Source organism: Hyperoodon ampullatus (assembly GCF_949752795.1).
Source record: "Hyperoodon ampullatus genome assembly, chromosome: 18".
In the NCBI taxonomy this organism is placed as follows: domain Eukaryota; kingdom Metazoa; phylum Chordata; class Mammalia; order Artiodactyla; family Ziphiidae; genus Hyperoodon; species Hyperoodon ampullatus.
This window is the reverse complement of record NC_136931.1, coordinates 18,250,501-18,275,872: the sequence shown is the minus strand read 5'-3', so window position 1 is coordinate 18,275,872 and position 25,372 is coordinate 18,250,501. Positions and strand designations below refer to the sequence as shown.

The window sequence follows — 25,372 nt, the reverse complement described above, 5'->3', positions numbered from 1 at the left end:
TCACGCTTAAATCCGGCTCTCCAGCTCTTTGTATCATCGTCATTGTCATCTGCCTTCCGGTGTTGCTAAGCAGCATTTCACTACAGCTCCTGCTGAGAAAATTTGCAGCTGCCTGTCAGCTCTGACTTATCGTGCCTGTTTAATGAGAATTATGCTCATTATTTCTTTCCTGGCCTCTTATTCCTTCAGTTCACTGACCCCGTATTATTTAGTAGGGTGATTTGTTTCTCATGTGTTTATTATATCAGTTCCCTAAAGACTTTTTCATCCAGACTTTATGTTTTTGTCTCAGGATGCTAGTTGGAAAGGAAAATGGTCTAAAAACTGATATGACTTAAGCCTTCCCACTTATCTTCTTTTACTCCTAATTAAGGAACAGTGGTGTTAGGCTGATACAAAAGTGATTTGTCCCATTAAATTATTGACAGCTGAGGTTAAAACATATCAGGACAAAAAGAAACACACACAAAAAATTGAACTGCATTTGGTAGTCTTACTGCTAGTGATAATTTTGGTATATTATTTTGAAATACACACGTGTATGGATATGTTATAAGTAATAAATAAGTTATAAATAGTTTTGTTAACATAATTAGGAAACAAGATTTTCAGCATAAGAAAGAGAGTTATAAACATAAAATTAAAGAACTTGAGTAAAACTCCTGTAATATTAAGTTCTAACTGGAAGTGTTTATATGAACTCATAATTTATTTTTCTCTTTTTAAAAAGCAGGTATTTTCTAGCTCAGTCCACTGTCAATGCCAAGAAGCAATGACAATCCAGTAGCAATAACTGTCCCCAGTACCAGATTATAATTTCTAAATACCATCTCCTACCAAAAGAACGCAAAACTTATTGGATTAAAGGTTCATTCGGGTCTAGGGCAGGAATTGTACTGTAAGCCTCAGGGCATCTTGAAGCAATCCGAGGTTAACGGGCTCATGTCAGTGGCATTCAGGAGCCAACTTGGAGGAGCTCCTGTTGACCACAGGTAGGACAATTTGAGCATTACAAAGAATAATACCTGCAGTGGATTAAAACACGTCAAGGCCCCCCCCCACCCGAAAATCTCTTGTAGGACATGTTTGAGGTTGCTAAGGCATCAGTTCACTATTTTGTAAATTGATAAATGAAGGGAATGAGTAAAGCATTTATCCTTCCCGTGTAACTAGTCAACGCAGAAAATTTTTTCTTTGTATAAGAACCACAGCTGAAAAACTCAAAAAGACAACTAGAAAATTATATTTTGCAATCCCCTGATAACAAAATGGATCTAGGTAACAATCATCAATGTTGCTAAAACCATTAGGGGTACTTTATAATGAATGTATTAGGCCATTTGGCACCCAAACCAACTGTTCCTTTCTTCTCCCAGCATTTTATTACAAAAACTTTCATATTTGAAAGAATTTTTTAGTGAGTACCTGTATACCCACTACCTAGTTTCTACAATTAACATTTTATTATACATGCTTTATCACATATTTATCTATGTTTCCATCTGTCTATACATTTTACTTTTGGTGGATTTCAGGGTTAATGCCAATATCAGTAATGTCAACCTGAATATTTCAGCCTGGACCAATTAATCTTTTTTTATTTTTTTTTAAATTTTTTAAAATTTTGGACCAGTTAATCTTAACATCACCATGAGAAGCAGACATTATTATGTGCCTCCTCATGTAATGCCATAGGAAGTATGCCATACCACCTGGGAAGGGTTCTTCCCCTCAAAACCTCCAAACAATACAAAACAAACCCCCCAAAATGTGAACCTAAATCTGATCAAGGAAACTCAGGGTAGAGGAGCAAATTAAGTGCCATGAGGAAACAATTAGCCAAATCCATAATGTGGGAAATTCCATAGGACAAATGACCCAGCTTCTTCATCAAATAAATGGCATTAAAGAGGAGCGGAACTGTTGGGGACTTGAGTCATATCAATGAAATGCAGTGTGTGGATCTTGATTCAAACAAGCCAATTGTATGAAGACATTTTTGCGATAGTCATGGACCAGGTATTAGAAGATATAAGGAATTTTTATTGAGTGTAGTCGTGGTATGGTAGTTATATAAAAAACAAATCTTTGTTAGAAATGCGTATAGAAGTATTCATGGGTGAAAGATTAAAAATTCAATAAGGTGTGCTGGCAGATGGCATATTAGTATGTGAGGTGATGCAGAGAGGAATGAGGCGTGGAACGGTCTGTACTGATACAGACCCCTGTTCCAATTCCCGAGTTCTTGCATTCCGCAAATACGTATCGAGAGCCTACTATGTGCTACATACTCTTCTGGGTATCAGAGACACGGCAGTGAACAAAACAGACACATATCTGTGCTCTCATGGAGCTTACATTTACATAGAGGGAGAGAGAGACGGTAAACAAGTAGGCAAAAACACACAGGGCGTTAGACGGTGATAAGTACCAGAGAAAAAAATCAAGCAAGGAAAGGGGATGATAAAGGGAGTGTGGTAAGGTAAATAGGGTGGTCATGGAGAACCTCACCGGGAAAGTGACTTTTGAGCAAAGATCTGAAGCAGGGAAGGAGTGAGATATTGAGATACTTAGGGGAAGAGTGTTCCAGATGAGAGGGAGCATGCCTGGAGTGTGGAGGAATCAGCAAGGGTGCCAGTGTATATGGAGTGGAATGAGCAGGATTCCCTTTTTCCTGGTCTTTCAGGAAACTGCCACAGTCTGCACCCTTCTGTAACTGGATCACTGTAATTGGCAGAATAGAAGGGGTTCTACGTGCTGTGGTCTTTTTCATATGATAAAATTTTTTAACATAAGAAACACGTGCTCATTGTAAAAACATTTAAGCAACACAGAAGTACGAATTTTTAAAAAGTAGAGACTTCTGATTACAGATGGTATATTGAACAAAAGTGTTTATCTGTTCCCTCTGGAAACCACAAGGACCAACAGAGCAGGAGTGGAGACACATTAGAGAAGAGAATAACAATATTTGGAAACTGGAAAATAGTAGCTGATTCAGCAACAACAGAAAATGGAAAGCTAAGTGCCTGCATGGAAGAAGTCAGGAAGCAAAGCACTATGCCTCAATAGAGGTGTTAAAATTTTTTTGAAATGAAAAAAAAAGAAGTCACTTCTCCTTGCAGAACCCTAGAAGGACTGGGGGCACCAGATAAGCTCTAAAGATGGAGCTGAATTTAGAGCTTAAACCAGCTTGAGAGCTTCCCTGGTGGCGCAGTGGTTGAGAATCTGCCTGCCAATGCAGGGGACACGGGTTCGAGCCCTGGTCTGGGAAGATCCCACATGCCGCGGAGCAACTGGGCCCGTGAGCCACAACTACTGAGCCTGCGTGTCTGGAGCGGGTGCTCCGCAACAAGAGAGGCCGCGATAGTGAGAGGCCCACGCACCGCGATGAAGAGTGGCCCCCGCTTGCCACAACTAGAGAAAGCCCTCGCACAGAAACGAAGACCCAACACAGCAAAAATAAATAAAATAAATTAATAAAGTCCTACCCCCAACATCTTCTTTTAAAAAAAAAAAAAACCCAGCTTGAAAGGCTCCACAAGAGTCAGTAGACTCTTTGATTCCTTCATTAACTTTGTACAACTACCTCCCCTCCGCAGCAGAAGACTGGAGGTTTATTCTTGAGACAGGGTGGTAGCACACTGCAGAACAGGAGGATTAAGTCAATGCCTGCAGACTCAGCAGTAAGGCCTCAGCTCCCTTGCACTCACTTGCCAGAATGTTGGCAGCAGGTTTGCACATCCCCATAGGATTATTGTGACGGTTAAATGAGTAAATACCTGTAATATGTTCAGAGCAGTACCTGGTAAATAGTAACCGCTTAATGTTATCACTAAATTAAATAGCTAAATAATTAAAACTGGTTGCCTCTAGAGTCAGAATCAGGTAGGGAGAAATGGGGTAGGGCACTGCCATTTTTCATTATAAACTGTCAGGAATATTTGGCTTTTAGAATTATGTAGCTTTATAAAAACTTTCAAGTAAAAAGTAAAAGTGTCTCCCATTGTCTCCTCAATATACATAAATTCTAGAATAGGCATCAGTCATATACCTATCCTTGTGGCTGGCAGCCCCATAAAATCACAGGAAATGAATAGTAGGGGAGGAGCTGTTGTCCAAAAGGGTATAGTGGTTTAGTTGTTACAAGGTTTGGGGGAAAGGGTACTTCATAAATGACAATAACAGCTGGCTGGCAACACCAGTTAACAGCTCCCAGGTTTTTTATTTTACATACAAACTGAAAGTTTCTTAACAAAAACAAGATCATACTACTTGTTTAGCAATATTAAATAGATAGATAAGAGGAATTTAGAAAAAGTTAGAAGGCTAGATAGTGTTCTGTTCCAGCAATTTAACAGTATATTTGTGTGAAATAGAAGCTTCCTATAATCAAGGAGTGCTTTAGAAAACTCTTTGGAGGCAAAATAGGTGGCCCAAGATGGTAGATCCACCAGTTTCTCTGGGAAAAGCCAATGTCCTTAACTGCTAGTAATCAGTCAATTCTTAGGCTAGAGAGGGTGGTGAAAATTGCCATAACCAGCATGGTTCATTACAGTAAGTGGAACTTTTAATAACCTTTCTAGTTTCCTGCCTTGCTCCAAAAGACAAGTGTTAACAAGCCATTCTCCTGACTTTAAGCCTGCAATAAAGATTCTAGCATAGTGTGTGATTTGCCCAGAGAGTTAAACATGCAAGCTTGCATGGTATTTAGAGGCTTATTATGACCTATCTCAGCCATCCCATTTTCAAAATGATTTTTCCCTTTTGAGCCATTAATCCTAAATGTGCATGTGAGTGTGTGCACGTGCACATGTGTGCGTGTGCATGTATGGGTATGTGTAGGCTGTCTTTTATTCAAATGTGTTTCTACTTAAGATGATTAATCCAAGCCCAGTTAAAATGATGCCGACCAAATTAATTCCATTTAAGGCTTAGTTGTTAGCCAAATGCTATGTAAAATCTTATATAGGAATAACCTTAATCCTTTAAAACTATTGGATACTTTAAAAAATGACTCTGGATCGTTTGTGTAGATTGTTTGAGGACACTGAATTCTAAATAAAATTAATGCCTCTTCCCCCTTTCTTTGCTTACTAAAACTAGACTGTCAAAACAGGGGGAAGGAATCATTGAAGAGGAATCCTTATTAGGAAAGCAGATCTAGGACACTCTAAGATGGTCAGAAAGTAACAAATGATTTTTCATTTTAATTTCCTGGCAAAATTCATGAAAAGTAAAGGAAGGTGGATTGATGTATTAAAAGATGTGAGAAAGTATAAATGGGCTTTCTCATTTATTGACTGTATGGCCTTGAACAGATCGCCTCTTTAAGTCTAAGATTCTTCATCTGAAAATGAGGACAAGAGTACATCCTAAAGTTGATATGAGACCTAAGTGAGCTTGTGCATGTAAAACACTGAGCACCACGCCTGCTACATGGTAGCAGTTGTTGTTGAAGCTTCTTGCTATCGTGATGTTGATGAGGGAAAAGATGAGGAGGTAGACGTAAGATGTAAAGAGAATTCTGAGATTTTTTTTCCTTACTCCTCGCTGATTCTCAATTCCATCTCTGTGGTAGGTTGTGGACTTTGTAGCAGCAACCCTGCAGCGAGCATGTGCAAGCTTGGCTCACCAGGCAGAGAGCACTGTGGAATCACAGACACTGAGCATGTCCATGGGGCTGGTGGCTGTCATTCTGGGAGGAGCCATTCAGGTGAGTTGCAGACGTGAACCAAACTTGAAAGGAGGGAGGAGAGAAGAGAAAAATCTGTTGCTTCCCTTTCATACCCTTGTGAGAAATCAGAATGGATATTGCACACAGGAGAACCAGGGTAAACAAGTCAGGTTGTTAATAAGAATTCTCTCCAAAGTGGAGGACAAGAAAACTGTAACACTTCCACCTTGTTACCTGGGTAGACTTCCCCATCAGTAAGGTAGGGCCCTTTCTGACCTGGCACGAGCTGGATTTGGAAATACCTGGCACAGTGTTTTGCATCTGTGGTGAACGCTAGATTCTCTGGCCCTCACTGTAGTGGCTCTCCAGAGCTCAGCCCTTGTCCCTACTGCTGTAGTCAGGGGAGAACCTTTGTAACCTGCTGGTTGCTTAGGATTCCATGTTTTGAATAGTTCCATTTTAGCACAGGGTCCATTGTTCAACTCATATCATGTAGCATGTTAAAGCTTTGTTTCTAGTGCATGTATCTTTTATATAATTTATAATTTTTAAATTTATTCACTCAAAACATATTTATTGCCTACTTGTTATATGCCAGATACTGATCTAAGGTGCTGGGAATAGAGCAGTGGACAAATAGACATGGTCCCTACCCTCATGAAACTCAAAGCCAGTGAGGGAGTCAGACATTAAATAACTATTTCAAAAAATATACTTAGAATTGAATGAAGTACCTCAAACGAGAAGTGGAGGGTACCAAGAGAACATAACATCTAACCTAGGCTGGGAAGGTTTCCACTGAGGATACACATATAAGTCTAAGCTAAGACTTATTGCATAGGAGTTTGGGAGTGTGTACAGTGCAGATGGAGGAAACTCTCCCAATTAAAGAAACATCATGTACGAGGGCTGGGAAGCAGGAAAGAGCTTGGTATACTTAAGACACTGATAGAAGGCCTGAGTAGCTGAGTTGTAGAGACCAGGGGTCAGAATAAGGTGGAAAGGTAGGCACATATGTGTGTGTGACATAGCACATTAGGTTAGAAGACTGCAAGAAAGCAGAATAGGTTTAGTGCAAGTATTATGAAATCTGACCTGAAGTCAAACTGGACATAACTCTTAGCAATGAGTAGGGAAACCCTCTGGGAATGGATTTTTGAGTTTGAGGATTAAACTCTGATACTGATGCTTGGTATATTAGAATTTGACTCTCTCTAGCCTGTCCTTAAGAAGAAAAGAAATTTTATTGGGGCCTGTTGTTAATGTGAAACCCATTTCTTGGTAGATTTACTTAGCACTCCTAATTTTATATTTCCCATGTAGTTTGAAAAAGACATTGTTGGTTCAGTTGCTAGAGTCATATTATAGTCCTGCTGTTAGAACTGTCAAGGATAAGTTCCCCAATGGAATAGTTTTTCTTAAGTTGTACTGTTATTGGATTTAGTTGAACTGATTGATTTGTGTTTTGTTCTTGTTTTTGTTTTGTTTTTGTGGTACGTGGGCCTCTCACTGCTGTGGCCTCTCCCATCGCGGAGCACAGGCTCCGGACGCACAGGCTCAGCGGCCATGGCTCACGGGCCCAGCCGCTCCGCGGCACGTGGGATCCTCCCGGACCGGGGCACGAACCCGTGTCCCCTGCATCGGCAGGCGGACTCTTAACCACTGTGCCACCAGGGAAGCCCTGCTTTTCTTTTTTCTTATTTAACACTTAGAAATTCACACCATATCCCAAATGGAAAATAGAACACAGAAATCTCCATTTCCTATTTGAGAAGCCCATTGTTTTGGGGCTGGCTGTGTAAATTAGTCATATTCTAACAGAGACTCACCTGACTGATGCAAATGTACATCCTTTACCTGTCCCTGCCCTTCCATGAGCCATCCTGACTCACTGATTATATCTTGATTCCTCTGACTTTGCGCTTAAAGTGAACATAAACACGTCACTCCTATACTTTTGCCCTAGATCTATTAATTTTTTTTTCCATTTGATTCAAGGATTTATAAGTGGCTTCTATAGTAATGCTAGGTTTTCTGTCTTTGTATTTAAAAAAAGTCACAATTCTGAATTATGTTTTCAGATGATCATTGGCTAGGTTGTTGCTTCAGAGTCTAGAAGATTACATTGTATTCAATACCTATCCCTGATTAGGATTCATTGTTTTAACTAATGAAACAGGATCTAACAGAGTTTGAACGCTTCTTTCTTTCCTTTCTAATTTATGCAACTAAGATGATTATTAGAACATAGTGTCTAGGAAGAGGAGTTGATTTGGAGAAAGTGTAGGTTTAAGACTGCTAACTAGACAACCATATTTCCAAACTTATTTTCTAAATGTCAGGATTGGTTACCAGTAAAAGTATGATGTTGGTAACTTGCCTGTCCCCTCAGAAAGCAGTTTCTGCATGATGTTCCAGGGCCCATAGTGTCCTCTGAAGCACTGCTGCGTGGAACAGACCTGATTTTGTTGGGGCTGGGACTTTGAACACAAATCTTGAGATCTCATGCCACTTTTTCTGAGAGTATCATAGAATGAACTCATTCAAGAACTATTTATCAAGTGTCTCTTTTCCCTCATGGAGTTTACCTTCTAGTGGTTGTGATTAATCTGATGAATTCTTAATTTAAAAAAAAGATTTATATTTCTATATCTTGTATCTTTATGTATGGCTCATTATAAAACAGAGCATACTATGTGCTGACTTCAAACAAAAGTAAAAGTATCACTTGTAAAATAAATTCAATGACATTGTATATAAGGACCCAGACATATAAGCTGCTCAACTAAATATCTGAAGAAACATAGGTGATATACAGAAATGAGAACACAAAATAAATGTAAATGTTTTTCAGAATTAGGAATTTTTAGGTTAGCATTTTATTGCTGGAAGAGACTCTTGGATTCTTCCAAAATAGTGATTCTCACTGCAGCAGGGTAAGGCAGAATGAGGGTGTGTATACCCCCGCGGGGAAGCTTTGTAAAGTCTCACGTGGGGCTTTTTCAGTGTACACATGCCCTCCTCTGGCTGTCACCCAAGTTCTCCTCTGCTTCCCTGCGAAGACACACTCTCTCCCACCACCCAGCTGGTCCAACACCCAGGTTTTTTTTGTTTTTGTTTTTGTTTTTGTTTTTGCGGTACGCGGGCCTCTCCCATTGCAGAGGCTCCGGATGCGCAGGCCCAGCGGCCATGGCTCACAGGCCCAGCCGCTCCGCGGCATGTGGGATCCTCCCAGACCGGGGCACGAACCCGTGTCCCCTGCATTGGCAGGCAGACTCTCAACCACTGTGCTGCCAGGGAAGCCCCTGTTTTGTTTTGTTTTTTTAATTAATTTATTTTTGGCTGCGTTGGGTCTTCATTGCTGCGCACAGGCTTTCTCTGGTTGCGGCGAGGGTGGGCTACTCTTTGTTGCAGTGCGTGGGCTTCTCATTGTGGTGGCTCCTCTTGTCGCGGAGCGTGGGCTCTAGGTGCTCAGGCTTCAGTAGCTGTGGCACGCGGGCTCAGTAGCTGTGGCTTGCAGGCTTAGTTGCTCCGCAGCATGTGGGATCTTCCCAGACCAGGGCTCAAACCCATGTCCCCTGCATCAGCAGGCAGATTCTCAAGCACTGCGCCACCAGGCAGGCTCCTTATGCACTATGGGTTTTGACTAATGTATAGTGACAGGTACCACCGTTATAGTGCTGTACCTAATAGTTGCACTAACCGCAAAATCCTCTGCCTATTCATCCCTCCCTCCCCCTAACCTCTGGCAACCACTGATCTTTTCTAGTTGCGGCAAGCGGGGACTACTCTTCGTTGCAGTGTGTGGGCTTCTCATTGCAGGGGCTTCTCTTGTTGCAGAGCATGGGCTCAGGTGTGCAGGCTTCAGTAGTTGTGGCACGTGGGCTCAATAGTTGTGGCTCACAGGCTCTAGAGCGCAGGCTCAGTAGTTGTGGCGCACGGGCTCGGTTGCTCTGTGGCATGTGGGATCTTCCCAGACCAGGGATCGAACCCATGTCCCCTGCATTGGCAGGTGGATTCTTAACCGCTGTGCCACCAGGGAAGTCCCAGGAATTCTTTGTATATTTTAGATAATTGTCCATAATCAAACGTGTCTTTTGCAGATACTTTCTCCTAGTCTGTGGCTTGTCATCTCTTTCTCTTGACATTGTCTTTCGCGGAGCAGAAGTTTTTAATTTTAATGAAGTCCAGCTTATCAATTATTTCTTTCATGGATTTTTTCGGTATTTCACCTAAAAAAGCTATCACCATACCTGAGGTCATCTAAATTTTCTGTCTTATGTTATCTTGCAGGAATTTTATAATCTTGCATTTTACATTTAGGTCTGTGATCCATTTTGAGTCAATTTTTGTGATAGTGTAAGGTCTGTGTCTAGATTCATTTTTTTTGCATGTGAATGTCCAGTTGTTCCAGCACCATTTGCTGAAAAGTTGGTCTTTTCTCCATTATATTGCCTTTGCTCCTTTGTCAAAGATCAGTTGACTGTCTGAGTTAGGAGTGACATCTGAGTTAAGAAAATAAATCTGGGTGCAACTTCCTGTTCTTGTCAGGTGGGCATTCCAGAATCTCAGTTCATCTCACAGACCCAAAATTGGGAAGGAGTTCAGCCTTATTTTGCAGATTTGAAAACTGAGGTTCAGAGGATGGAAATACCCTGTCAAGGTGCCACAGGGAGTTAGTGGAAGGATCAGGGAGTTGGAATCCAGGTCCCCTGGGGACCAGTCCGAAGCGTCCTTCTTTGCAGTTTTAGGCATTGCGTCTCATTGTTGCAAAGTTCTGCACAGTGCTCGGTGTCTACCCAGGCACTCAGTGCATCATAAGGCAATTTATAAGGAATTAATTTATAAGGCAATTATTAGAAGGCAAGAGGGTGCCAAGGGCCATCAACTTGAAAGCACTCATTTGGGCACAATATTTGCTGAGAGGAGAATAAAGCCTGCTATAAAGAATATTTCCTTGGATAATTAACTTTGTCCACCGGTTGCTCTAACAACCATCAACAGAAATGTCATCCTCGTCTGGGATCAGGAAAATTAGCTGTCGGAGAAAGAGCAGTGGAAAGAAAGTCAGGAGGTCATGCCCATTTCTGCCATTTCTCAGTTTCTGGAGCTAAACAGTTTCCCTTTCTGGGTTGCCTGTAAACGGTGAGGTCAGACTAAATAACCTTTTTTTTACGGTTTTATTTATTTGTTTGTTTGTTTGTTTGGTTGGTTGCACTGGGTCTTAGTTGCGGCAGGCAGGCTCCTTAGTTACAGGAGGTGGGCTCCTTAGTTGTGGCTCACAGGCTCCTTAGTTGTGGCAGATGGGCTCCTTAGTTGTGGCATGCAAACTCTTAGTTGCAGCATGCATGTGGGATCTAGTTCCCAGACCAGGGATGGAAACTGGGCCCCCTGCATTGGGAGCACAGAGTCTTAACCACTGCACCACGAGGGAAGTCCTGAGACTTCCCTCTAAATAATCTTTGAGATCCTTCAAAAAAAAAAGTAGTTGACTATATTTGTGTAGGTCTATCTCTGGGCTCTCTATTCTGTGCCATTGGTCTATCTGTATCTTTTTAAGAAAAAATTGTAACAAATGAAAAAGAAGGGGCGGCGGGAGGAGAGGCAGCGGCCAGGCAGCCCAGCTTCGCGAAGGCTCTCAGGTGCGCCGCGGCCCGCAGGCACCTGGCATGTACCCGGCATGCGCCTGCCCCGCCGTCACGATGCCCAAGAGGAAGGTCAGCTCCACTGAGGGGGCGGCGAAGGAGGAGCCAAGAGGAGATTGGCAAGGTTGTCAGCTAAACCGACTCCTGCAAAAGTGGAAATGAAGCCAAAAAAGGCGGCAGGAAAGGATAAATCTTCAAACAAAAAAGTGCAAACAAAAGGGAAAAGGGGAGCAAAGGCAAAAGAGGCTGAAGTGGCTAACCAAGAGGCTAAAGAAGACTTACCTGCAGAAAATGAAGAAACTAAAAATGAGGAGAGCCCAGCTTCTGATGAAGCAGGAGAGAAAGAAGCTATCTGATTAATATCAGACACCTGGTCCTGTCATTGGTCCCTGTCTCCCTTCTTGTACAATCCAGAGGAATATTTTTATCAACTATTTTGTAAATGCAAGTTTTTTAGTAGCTCTAGAAACATTTATAAAAAGGAGGGAATCCCACCTCATCCCATTTTTTAAGTGTAAATACTTTTCTTTAAGAGGTGAAATCATTTTCTGGTTGTTTATTTTTTGGTACAACCAGAAAATAGTGGGATATTGAATATGGGAGGCTTTGATTGTCTTGGGTGTCAGCTTAACATTCCACAGATGGAGGGTAGCTTTTCTGTCCTATAATACAAAGCATACTAAATGGCAGTTTGGAGTCAGTTGTGCATTTAATGTCTTAAACACTTTAAATTACTTCTCTTCCCATGTTGTTTTTGGTAGAATTGTTTCCTAAAGCAAACCATTCACCCCTTGATCTTGGCTTTCCTAGGCAGAATTTTGTTCACTCTGTAACATGTTTGGTTGTGGTAGTCCAGTTCTTCTAGTAACTGTTAATGTGTTGTGAATGATTGACAATTTGAGTATGTAGTGTATATGATATTAAATTGTGAATTAGTGGGACTTATGATGTAACAGCATATCAGTATTTGAAGATATTGGTACTTGATATCCTGTGAAGGAAAATTTGCCTCCAAATTTTAAGCTGGAAAGTCACTGGAATAACTGTTCAGAAAAGAATCACAACTACATGATTGTTTAGATTTTTGGTACGTATGTTGAGAACTGTGTACAAATTGAAATATCTGTGTACTGATCCTCAAAACAACCAATAAAATCTCAATTATGAAAGAAAAAAAAGGAAATGAGGGCTTCCCTGGTGGCGCAGTGGTTAAGAATCTGCCTGCCAGTGCAGGGGACATGGGTTCCAGCCCTGGTCCGGGAAGATCCCACATGCCACGGAGCAACGAAACCCATGTACCACAACTACTTAGCCTGCGCTCTAGAGCCCATGAGCCACAACTTCTGAGCCCACGTGCCACAACTACTGAAGCCCTATCTTCTTTTTCATTTTCTATTTATTTATTTATTTGTTTGTTTGTTTGCTTGTTTATTTATTTTTGGCTGTGTTGGGTCTTCGTTGCTGCCCACGGGCTTTTTCTAGTTGCAGAGAGCAGGGTCTACTCTTTGTTGCAGTGCACGGGCTTCTCATGGCAGTAGCTTCTCTTGTTGCAGAGCATGGGCTCTAGGCACGTGGGCTTCAGTAGTTGTGGTGTGTGGGCTCAGCAGTTGTGGCTCGCAGGCCCTAGAGCACAGGCTCATTAGTTGTGAAGCATGGGCTTAGTTGCTCCACGGCATGTGGGATCTTCCTGGACCAGGAATCGAACCCATGTCCCCTACATTGGCAGGCAGATTCTTAACCACTGTGCCACCATGGAAGTCCCTCCCCCCCCCCATTTAAAATATAAATAATAATAGTAACGGGCTTCCCTGGTGGCGCAGTGGTTGAGAGTCTACCTGCCGATGCAGGGGACACGGGTTCATGCCCCGGTCCGGGAAGATCCCACATGCCGCGGAATGGCTAGGCCTGTGAGCCATGGCCACTGAGCCTGCGCGTCCAGAGCCTGTGCTCCACAACAGGAGAGGCTGCAACAGTGAGAGGCCCGTGTACCGCAAAAAAAAAAAATAATAATAATAATAATAATAATAGTAACTAGATTATAGGGCCATGAATATGTATGTGTATTTTTTGTTTATTGTATTTATTTTTAAAACATACACATAGCACTTACTGTGTATCAGGCACTAAGTACTTTGCTAATATGAACTCATCTTTTTATGGCAAAAGGGACATGAAATTTAAAAATACAGTAATACAATAAAAATCAAAATATAAAAGAATTTCACCATATGACTGGGTATTAAAATATGTTATGATAAGAAGAGCTGTAAGAGACAAACAGTCTAAGATGTAAGTGGGTACAAAGGATGAAAACAGGCTATTCACAGAAGAAGAAATGCAGACAGTTAATAAACATGGAAGGATGCTTAACAGCACTGTTAGTCTGGTTAATGCAAATTAAAATAATAAGCAGCCATGTTTTGCCCATCAGATTGTAAAAATTAAGACTAATAATATGCAGGGGAGTGGGAAGGGAAAAAAAGAGTAATAATTTGCATTACGGATATATATTTTTTAACTTAGAAAAGTACCTGCACAAGGTAAGTATTCAATAAATGTTAGCTGTAATTATTCGACCATAGTATTAGAGTACCAGACTCAGGCTATATGCTGATTACACCAGGAACAAGGTTTCGTTCCTACCCCTTTTTCTCAGGATCTGTTGCCTTGTGCTTAGGTCATATTAACATCTGCTATGTTAATTTGGATTTGGCATTTTTCATTTCATTTTGTAGTTGAAGTCAAGTGAATTTGCCATTCTGAAGCAATTGCTGCCTCTGTTGGAGAAGGTCTCCAACACATACCCTGACCCTGTCATCCAAGAACTTGCCGTTGATCTCCGCATCACCATCTCTACCCACGGAGCCTTTTCCACTGAGGCTGTCAGTGTGGCTGCCCAGAGTACCCTGAACAAAAAGGATCCAGAAGGGAAAAGGGAAGAGCAGCAACAAACCAGTCATGAAAAATACAGCAATGTGTCTTATAACCACCTTGAACAACAGCGAAGCCATTGCACATCCAACCAAACAAGCCTGACACCTAATGCTCCACTCGTTCCTCAGGAAGTCCGTGAGCCCAGCATCATTACAAACCAGAAATCAGGAAGCATAACCACAGAACAGCTCCAGGAAGCTCTTTTATCAGCTTATGATCCTCAAATTCCAACACGGGTTGCTGCCCTGAGAACTCTTTCTCGCTGGATAGAGCAGAGAGAACCAAAAGCCCTTGAGATGCGGGAGAAGCTTCTCAAGGTGAGTAGAACACCACACATGTGCATGCACACGCACGCACGCACACACACGCGCACACACACACACACACCCCACACCCCACTTTCCAGGAGCCTTGACTTGTATCAAGCACTGTCCTAGGCCACCCTTGGGGAAATTGTAATTGTTCTGTGGAGGCAAGACTCAGACGCAGGAAAGACTTAGATACACATGAGACTCAATTGAACACAAGCAGAGTGTCAGAACTTTTACAGGCAAGAAACCCTGTAGACAGTCAGGAGAAGGAGAGAGTTGAAATCTGGAGGAAGTAGATCTTGACATGGCTTCACAAACTAGTAACGTTTGAGCCAATGAAAGAAGACCCTGAGCAAATTCTCAGAGCAAATTCCTTTTCTGGTAGATAAGGCCACTTTCAACACTGTGACCAGCCAAGATAAGCCACCTGTTTTTTCTGGGCCCCTTTCAGAGGGGCTTTGGACAGAACTAGGTCGCCTCCCCACTTTCCCTCCATCACAGTGAAAAGGCTGTTCTTTATATCATGGATTTATGTGGGAGACTGTATGTGCTTAGTTGGGGATCTTCTCCCTTTTGTGGAAATTGTCCTGACTTCAGTATGGGTTAGAGATTAAGAGCCAAGGGTCTAGAGACGACTGATCAAATCGCAGATCATTTTCTTGGACAAAGTCACTTAAACTTTCTGAGCCTCGATTTTTACATCTGTAAAGTGAGGATAATTGTAATGCACTTTATGTTGAAAGATTTAAAATAAAATAATTTGGGAATTCCCTGGCATCCAGTGGTTAGGACGTGGCGCTTTCATTGCCAGGACCCGGGTTCAGTCTCTGATCAGGGAACTGAGATCCCGCAAGCCGCACCGCACAGCCTAAACAAATAAATATGTAAATAAAATAATCCATGTAAAGCATGAATTATAGTGGCAAGCACATAATGAGCACCCAATAAAGGTTTAGTAGTATCATTATTATATTATTACTATTATCTTTTCCATATACTCTAGCCATTAGACTAAGAATTATAATTCTGATTGAAAATATTTCTTTTTTAGTCACTAAAGTATTAGAACCAGTAGTGTAATGATAACTTCTGTTTATTGAGCCAGGCCCTATGCCTTTCAGACATTATCTCTAATCCTGGCAACGACCAAAATATTAACATTATCCTCATTTTATAGATGAGAAAACTGAGGCACAGAAATGTGCCAAGGATTTGCTGTCATTGAAATGTTGCTGAAAACCTCAAATTATATATCTCCTTTGAGTAATCATTAAAAATATGCCTTCACACACCTATTTAGATAGTTAATGCTATGAACATCTTTGGAGTTTTCTTTAGCTAACTTAACTTTCATCTGCTATACATAATTGGTCATCAAGTCCTGTCAATTCTTTTTTCAAGAAGTCTTTCAAATGTATCCGTTCCTCTTCATTCCCATGGCTACTACCCTGGATTAAGCTTCTCTTACTCCATACATGATTTCCACCCCTTCCAACCTGGCCATCTTCCCAACTTAACTAATCTTGGGCTCTCCCTAACATGCCATAGATGTGGAGACCAGCAGTATCAAGTTGATACCAAGAATTGCTGTTCCTGTAAAGGACACATCACTATATATGGAAAGACACACCCCCCTCTTCTAGATACCAAGCAGGAGGGACATGGGCATATGGCCACTGTCTTCCTCTGGCCCTTGTGTTAGGGCCTGAGCCTAACATGTCAACTGTCATATCTTCTAGATAAGCAGTACCCACTGTGGTTGACGTGCCCTGGTGGGTTCCTAAATTATGAGATGTGTTGAGAGTAATTTGTCACTGATGTCAGTTGAAGTGCTGAAATTTGCAAAAGATTTTAAAAACTAGAACAGATTCAAGGTTATCCCAATTATATCTCCATCTTGCACTTGCATTTCCATACACTTTCTGAGTGCAAGAAAAAAGGATCAAATTATAGCAGGTGTGCCATTAATTGGACATAACCCCAAACCTGGCCTCTGTGTGTCAGGGCCTGTAGTCTGTCATGTCATATCTAAGAATAGGCTATCTGCTGTGGGCTATAGTGGAAAAAATGTTGAGGATTGTTCTTCCAGATTTTGGCTTCCATGCCTATTCTTGGTCTATACTCAACAACTTCAAGAAGTATCTCCCCTATAATCGCTACCCTCTTTTAGCTATTATAATAATGGGACTTCAAACGTATATACTGTTTTCCCCACAAGATTCTAAAGTCAGACTGATATCTCGCTACAACAAAGAGGAAGAAAAGCATTTATTTTTTTGAAGCTGCTCTAAGGGTCTCTTAAATCTTGCTTGCTGTTTGTGAATCATATCACTACTGTGTTCTGTGGTTCCAGATATTCTTGGAGAACTTGGAGCATGAAGACACCTTTATATATCTGTCTGCCATTCAGGGTAAGTTAGTCCTGGTTAAAGGACTTTGAGTTTGTGGACCAAAGATTATATCACGTATGTTTGCACAAAATCTCTAAATTCCTAGAGCCACAGACTGTTGGACATTTTGTCCCTCTTCCCGTCTCCTAGCTAGGACTTGATTTCAGTCATGATAATAATATTCCTGGAGAGTTCCTAAAGGGGTCCTACAGAGTTTCAGTATCTCATAATGATAAGGAAGCCTTTATTTATGCTTACTTATCATTCTATAGATTAAATCCCATTTCCTCTAATTCAAGGAGGTAAAGAATGGCTCACACATGAGCTCTCATTATGTTGGCCTTTTAGGAACCTGACTGCTGTCACTGTGCACCTTTGTCCTGTCTTTTTTTTTTTAATTTATTTTTGGCTGTGTTGGGTCTTCACTGCTGTGCATGGGCCCTCTCTAGTTGAAGTGAGTAGGGGCCACTCTTCATTGCAGTGCGCGGGCCTCTCATTGTGGTGGCCTCTCCCGTTGGGAGCACGGGCTCTAGGCGTGAGGGCTCAGTAGTTGTGGCACACGGGCTCAGCTGCTCCGTGACATGTGGGATCTTCCCGGACCAGGGCTTGAACCCGTGTCCCCTGCATTGGCAGGCACACTCCTAACCTCTGTGCCACCAGGGAAGCCCTGCTCTGTCTTTAAGCTAAAAGAATCTCAGAATATAAAATATTTCATCATCAAAACATTTTTTGCAATAATTTTATTTCTCTTTTGTGATTCTTTGTTGTTCTCATCTCCATTAATTTGTGGATTTCAAATCTAGAGAGAGGCCTCATGAAAAGGGGTAAGAAGCAGACATGGTGAGAAGGCAGAATTAACTCACAGTTTCTCTTGACTCCATCAGTGTAGTATAGTCCTCAGGGGCTGGGGGCTGGAGATGGATCACCAGGATGCACCACCCCTTCTCCTGCTTCTCAGCTGTATGAACTTTGGCAAATTACTTAATCGCTCTGGGCTTCAATTTCTTACCTGTAAAAAGGGAGCTAAGTAGGAATGTAAAATGGTACAGCTGCTTTAGAAAACAATCTGGCAGTTCCTTGAAAAGATAAATGTAGAGTTGTCACTTGACCCAGCAATTCTAAGTATTCATCCTTGAGAAATGAAAACATATGTCCACACAAAAACTTGTACATGAATGTTCATAATAGCCAAAAGGTGGAAACAATCCAAATGTCCACCATTTGATGAATGGATAGACAAAATGTGGTATATACTTACAGTGGAATATTATTCAGCCAAAAATAATAATGAAGTACTGAGACATGTTACAGCATGGATTAACCTTGAAAACATTATAGGTGAAAGAAGCCAGTCACAAAAAAACCACATATTGTATGGTTCCTTTATATGAAATGTCCAGAATAGGTAAATTTATGGTGACAGAAAGTAGATTAGTAGTTGTCTAGGGCTAGGGAGAAAGGGGAAAGGTTTGGGAGGTGATAGCTAAAGGGTACAGGGTTTCCTTATGGGGTGATGAAAACATTCTAAAATTGATTGTGGTGATGTTTGTACAGCTCTGTTAGTATGCTAGGAACTATTGAATTGTATATTTTAAATTGGTGAATTTTATGGTATGTGAATTGTATCTCAGTAAAGCTATCACCAAAAAAATAATAAAATAAAATTTAATGAGGATAAGCTGGGCATTGACATATATACACTACCAGATGTAAAACAGATAGCTAGTGGGAAGCTGCTGCATAGCACAGGGAGATCAGCTCGGTGCTTTGTGACCACCTAGAAGGGTGGGATAGGGAGGGTGGGAAGGAGACACAAGAGGGAGGAGATATGGGGACATATGTATATGTATAGCTGATTCACTTTGTTATACAGCAGAAACTAACACAGCAATGTAAAGCAATTATACTCCAATAAAGATGTTTAAAAAAAATTTAATGAGGAGGAGAGGGATGAAACTGTCAGAGATTAAGGAGATTAAATATAATATGGTAAATAGGATCCTGGAACAGAAAAAGGACACTAGGGAAAAACTAAGAGACTCTTGAGTAAATTATGGACTTTAGTTGATAATGAAATGTCAGTATTAGTTCATTAATTGTGATAATGTACCATGCTAATGTAAAACTTAATAATAGGGGCAACTGGGTATGCAGTATATGGGAACCCTCTGTGCATCTTCTCAATAAATCCATAAATCTAAAACTATTCTATCATTAAAAGTTTATAAAGGGGGCTAACATTAAATGAGTTAATATCTTGAAAGTGCTTAATGCATATTAAGTGTTCGATATGTTAGCTATTATGATTTTAATGTTATCATCATCATCATATCACTACTATTTCTATTGTTAGATTGCTAGGTAATAATGTGGTGATATGTGTAACTTCTCAGAGCTAAAGCTTGAGTAGGTCGATTCTGTCAGGTAGTTCCTGCTACATGATAGATTACTGCAACACCCAGTATTTATTTATTTATTATCATTTATTTATTATCATGTATTATCACTCATTTATTATCATTCATGAATCTGTAGACAAATGGGGTTCAGCTGACCTGGTCTGGGCTGGGCAGCCCTGCCTCTCCCTGCAGGTCGGTGGGCTGCAGTAGCTCTGCTGCACCTGTTCCGGATCGTCCCGGGTCCAGGGCCTCCCAGGGCGCATTCGTGTGGTGATGGCAGAAGTGTATGAGAACAAGAATAAACTCGAGAGGCCTCTTCAGGCCTAAGCTTGGAACTGACAACCTGTCACTTCTGCCTCATTCTGATGGCTAAAGCAAGTCATGTAGCCCAACCCAAAAGTCAAGGGATGGAGAAATGTACTCTGTCCCTTTAATGGGACAAACTGCCAAGTCACGGAGCAAAGGACATGGATGCAGGGAGGGGTGAAGAATTGAAGCCAGTAATGCAGTCCTTCAGGCAAGGTTCTCTGTGAGCACAAAGGCATGTGCAGCTCCTTACTGGCTACTTATTTCTTGGTGTAGTTTGGGTATCCTCTATGCAGACCTGGAAGTTGAAACTTAAGAGAGAGTTCAGAGGGGAAAGTGTACAGCAATGAAGGCCTGAGCCTTGGAATTCATTCTTTACTCAACAAACATTTATTGTGCACCTACTATATAGTACAAAACACTTTCACAGTGAGTTTCATGACTTAGTTAAAAACAAGAAGACTTTCTTCAAAGGAGACAAAATAGGGCTTCCCTGGTGGCGCAGTGGTTGAGAGTCCACCTGCTGATGCAGGGGACACGGGTTCATGCCCCGGTCCGGGAAGATCCCACATGCCGTGGAGCGGCTGGGCCCGTGAGCCGTGGCCGCTTAGCCTGCACGTCCGGAGCCTGTGCTCCGCAACGGGAGAGGCCACAACAGTGAGAGGCCCACGTATGGCAAAAAAAAGAAAAAAAAAAAAGGAGACAAAATAACCAGTCACAGAGATAAAAGAACAGCTAGGCAGAGCAGAAGAGTGGAGCATGTCCAGAGAGAAAGTAATTACAGGCAGCTGAGAGGTCACAGAGACCAAAAACTGAGATAAGCCTGAGGGCTCGATGGGGCTCAGGAAGCCACATGACAATGAATGGCATTTATGGAAATCAAATAAATCAATGAGGCTAGAACCTAAAATGCCGATAATTAATAAGTCAGAAAACAAGTCATCCTGTACTTTTTCCAGGAAACTGTAATACTGTCAAGGAGATGTTTCTCATTGATTTTTTTTTTTTTTTTTTTGCACAAGATTTTCAGGAAGCAGTGGTGTGTCATTCTCACACAGCAACATTGCTGTTTGGAATAAACCTCTTAGCTGATTAATCCACTGAGCTCATTAGCCTCTAGGGTCTGCTATAAAAATCACAACTGTTGGTTTTGTGTTTGTTTTTACTACTTTTAATTGGTGGGCTAATCAGTTAGTAGCTAATTTGGGGATGAAGAACATGGGAGGTAGAGGTCTAATTTCTGTTCTCTGCACGCCATGGCAGACAAGTTTGAATTAATTGATGTTTTTGGTGTTTGTAACATGCACTTAAAGGCCAAGGCCTTAGGTGAATTTCCTATTAAGAAAGGAAAGAGCTGAATTTTCCCACCTGCATTGCCGATTTCATTTGCCCAGGCCTAAAACTCCAGAGCCAAGCCATTCTGGATGCCCAGTCAGACAGTCAGACAAGACCAGCCCATGTGTAAATGTCCTGTAGTACAAGGGGGCTTGGCTGTGGTTTGAGTAGCATTAGTTTTGGGGAGTATGAGTAAGTGTGTGTATAAAGTCTTACTCTTCTAGGCTGACTGATTGTTTCCATGTAAAAGTTACAAGGTATCCTTTGCTTGCTTTATTTGTTATTTTGGATCTCTTTTGTAGTTTCTCACCAACTTTGTTTGCAGTCAAGGCACAGAGCAGAGGGGAATTAAATAAGCTCATTCATTCAACAGATATTTATTGATGCCTGATACAGGAATGTCTGATGTACGTATTATCTGTACATGACAACAATCTGAGAACTAAGTTCCCTATGAGTTAAAATTTAATTTTATGAAATACCGCATCTCTTTTTAGTCCTACTGAGAAAGTGATGGTTGATTTAGTTCTCATAGCAGCTGCTCCCAGACACTCAAGGCAGCTTCTCCGGGCAGAGAATTTTATACAAGTTGCTGAGTTCCAGTTACAATCCACAGTTTATAAATAGAACACTTAATCTTAGACTGTGTCCTTTAAGTGTCTCTCCTTTTTAGACTTCTTATATACTCTTTTTCTCATTGTTTTATCATCATCATTATATAAGTTAATACATTCTTATTGTTTTAAAAACATTTAAATGGCAAGAAAGTGTGTAAGATAAAAAGTGGCAGTCTTTCTCTTCTCCAAAATAGGATTTAAAATATGTCCTTAAGAGTCCCATAATGGGGACTTCCCTGATGGCGCAGTGGTTAAGAATCCACCTGCCAGTGCAGGGGACATGGGTTTGAGCCCTGGTCCGGGAAGATCCCATATGCTTTAGAGCAGCTAAGCCTGTGCACCACAACTGCTGAGCCTGCTTTCTAGAGCCCACGAGTCACAACTACTGAGCCCACGTGCCCCAACTACTGAGCCCGTGTGCCCCAACTACTGAAGCCCCTGCGCCCTAGAGCCCGTGCTCCGCAAAAAGAGAAGCAACCACAATGAGAAACCCGCACACCACAACTAAGAGTAGCCCCTGCTCGCCGCAACTAGAGAAAGCCCATGTGCAGCAACGAAGACCCAACGCAGCCAAAAATAAATAAATTAATTAATTAATTAATTTTAAAAAAAAGAGTCCCATAGGACTTGAGGATATGGGGAGGGGGAAGGGTAAGCTGTGACAAAGTGAGAGAGTGTCATGGACATATATACACTACCAAACGTAAAATAGATAACTAGTGGGAAGCAGCCTCATAGCATGGAGATCAGCTCGGTGGTTTGTGACCACCTAGAGGGGTGGGATCGGGAGGGTGGGAGGGAGGGAGATGCAAGAGGGAAGAGATACGGGAACATATGTATATGTATAACTGATTCACTTTGTTATAAAGCAGAAAGTAACACACCATTGTAAAGCAATTATACTCCAATAAAGATGTTAAAAAAAAAAAAGAGTCCCATAATGTATATTTGATGTTTGGGGCATTTTCCACATTTCAGTCTTAAAATAGATGTTCAGTAATGAATGTGATAAATAAATACACGATCTTCAAATAAGATATTATAGCCAAGTTATTTATCTTAGTGTGCATCTGCTTGTGTGTCCTCGCAGTCACTTTTAATTATTTAAAGAACATTTTGAAAGCAACACCAGTGATAGATGCATTTCAGGGATCCAAGTGATCCCCATCGGTGTCAAAAGAATCTTTGGACGAAACTACTAGGCTCGTGGAAAAAAGGAAAGAAACCCTAGGCTCTGAGCCAAGCATGGGAGGGGAAAGTATGCCAGTGTGTGTAGTGAAGAGAATCTAGACATCTTGACATGCTTGAACAAATTGCACTAACTCTTCTACCCTTTTCCCTTCCCAGAAGAGTTTTCATTTCTGGCAAAAGAGCCAAGGGGAGGGAAAGCAAAAGGCCTGGAAGGGAGGAAAGTAGATACAAGGTGAAATTGTTTTTACAGAGTTTCAAACTGAGCAGGGTTACAAGTCTTAACTTGTCAGAGACTGAACTCCCTATCCATTCTCAGATTTCTACTTCAAATAAACGAAGTTGGGCAACCATTAACTGAAAATAATTTTATCCCTTGAAGGACCATCTATTTGGATCGGGCATTGAAATTTGGAATGTAGTCCTATGAAGTTTATCATCTCCATTTATGTCCTTGAAATGGGAAGATTTCTTTTGTGTCCAGACCTTGTATCACCTAATTAACAAATGGGCATTTAACGAATGTCTCTCATATACGCTAGCTCAGTAAATTCTTGGAGTAGTTCTGGGAAATAGACATTATCCCCATTTTTTAAACTTCTTCTTTGAGATTTAATTTACACACATGAAATTCACCCATGTAGAATGTGCAATTCAGTGGTTTCTGGTATATTTAGAGATTTGTGCAACCATCACCACTATCTAATTTTAGAACTTTTCATCATCTCAAAAAGAAACCCTATATCCATTATCAGTCAGTTCCCATTCCTCACTCCCCCTTGCCTCTGGGAACCACTAATCTACTTTGTGTCTCTATGGATTTGCCTATTCTGGACTTTTCATAATATAGAATGTGTGGACTCTTTTGTCTGGTTCTTTTCACTTAGCATAACATTTGTGAGGTTCATCCCTGTTGTAGCATGTATCAGGACCTCATTCCTTTACATGGCTGAATAATATTCCATTGTACTATTGATTAACCACATTTTGTTTATCCATTCATCAGTTGATGGACATTTGAGTTGTTTTTACTTTTAAGCTGTTATGAGGAACACTGTAATGAATATTCGTGTACAAGTTTTTGTGTGGACCTATGTTTTCATTGCTCCTGGGTATACGTGAGGGAATGGAATTACTGGGTTATGTAGTAATTCTATGTTTAACCCTTTGAGGAACTGTCAAACTGTTTTCCAAAGTGGCTGCACCATTTTACTTTCCCACGAGCAATGTATGAGAGTTTCAATTTCTCTACATCCTGACCAATACTTGTTATTGTAGAAGATCCTTTTATTATAGCCATATTAGTAAGTGTGAAGTGGTATCTCATAGTGATTTTGATTTGCACTTCTCCAATGACTGATGAGGCTGAGCATCTTTTCATGAGCTTATTTTGCATTTCTGTATCTTCTTTGGAAAGATGTCTATTCAGATTCTTTGCCCATTTTTTTCCTTTGCCCATTTTTAAATTGGATTATTTGTCTTTCTATTATTTAGTTGTAAGAATTCATATATTCTGGAAACATGTACTTTATCAAGTATACGGATTGGAGATATTTTCTGCCATTCAGTGGGTTGTCTTTTCTCTTACTAATGGTGTCATTTGAAGCACTAAACTTCTTAACTTTCTTTTTCTTTTTAAAAAAAAATTATTATTTATTTGGCTGCGCCTGGTCTTAGTTGCGTCATGAGGGATCTTTAGTTGTGGCATGCAGGCTCTCAGTTGTGGCTGCATGAGGGATCCAGCTCCCTGACCAGGGATCGAACCCAGGCCCCTGCCATTGGGAGCTTGGAGTCCCACCCACTGGACCACCAAGGGAGTCCCCTAAACTTCTTACTTTTGATGAAGTCCAGCTTATCAGTTTCCTCTCTTATTACTTTCACTTTTGGTGTCATTTCTAAGAAATCATTGCCTAACCCAAGATAATGGAGATTTACTTCTGTGTTTTTTTCCAAGAGGTTTATTGTTTTGGCTCTTAACGTTTAAGTCTATGATCCATTTTGAGTTAATTTTTAGGTGTGATGAGAGATATCCTCTTTTTATAGCTAAAAATTCTGAGACTTACATAGGTTAAGTCCCCTTTCCAAGATTACATAGCAAGTAATTTGAACCTTGTTGTTGACCTTCAAATCTTGTCCCCTCCTCTCCAATACACTTGGTTACTCTAGAACTTTTCAAATAATGATAGAATTTGCTCCTCTTGTTGTGCTTTTAAAGATAGAAAACATATTATGATTATGATTATCAATATTTATTAAAAGTGAATAATGCTTAATCATCTATAAAGCTTTGATTCTGTAAACAATCTTGAAATATAATAAAAGCAGATATAATTTTTTTTATAAATGAAGAATTGACTTGCCTACAGTCATAAAAGTTGGGAGAGTGGTGGAGCTGGGACCAGACCCATATCTCAGGGATTCCCAGTCCATTGTACCTTATCTTAACTACAGCTCAAGTGAAATATATTATGCCTCTTCCCTTTCTCCAAGTCAGAGATTGTATTTTAAAGCTCAAAATACTTGTGTTTTACATGAGCTCTTTTTTTTTTTTTTTTCTTTTTTTGCGGTAT

General features: G+C 40.9%; 1 protein-coding gene and 1 pseudogene across 2 annotated transcripts in view; both read left to right on the top strand.

The window, feature by feature from the left end:
- Nucleotides 1-25,372, top strand: part of TANGO6 (transport and golgi organization 6 homolog) — a 168,422-nt gene that overhangs the window by 55,108 nt on the left and 87,942 nt on the right. Inside the window, exons 12-14 of the mRNA XM_079723876.1 lie at nt 5,582-5,716; nt 14,058-14,573; nt 16,921-16,978. Coding sequence (XP_079580002.1) covers nt 5,582-5,716; nt 14,058-14,573; nt 16,921-16,978 — 709 coding nt within the window. The remainder of the gene's footprint in view (nt 1-5,581; nt 5,717-14,057; nt 14,574-16,920; nt 16,979-25,372) is intronic.
- Nucleotides 11,380-11,678, top strand: LOC307066481 (non-histone chromosomal protein HMG-14-like; annotated as a pseudogene). Its single transcript has one exon. The product of its transcript is annotated as a non-histone chromosomal protein HMG-14-like (transcript).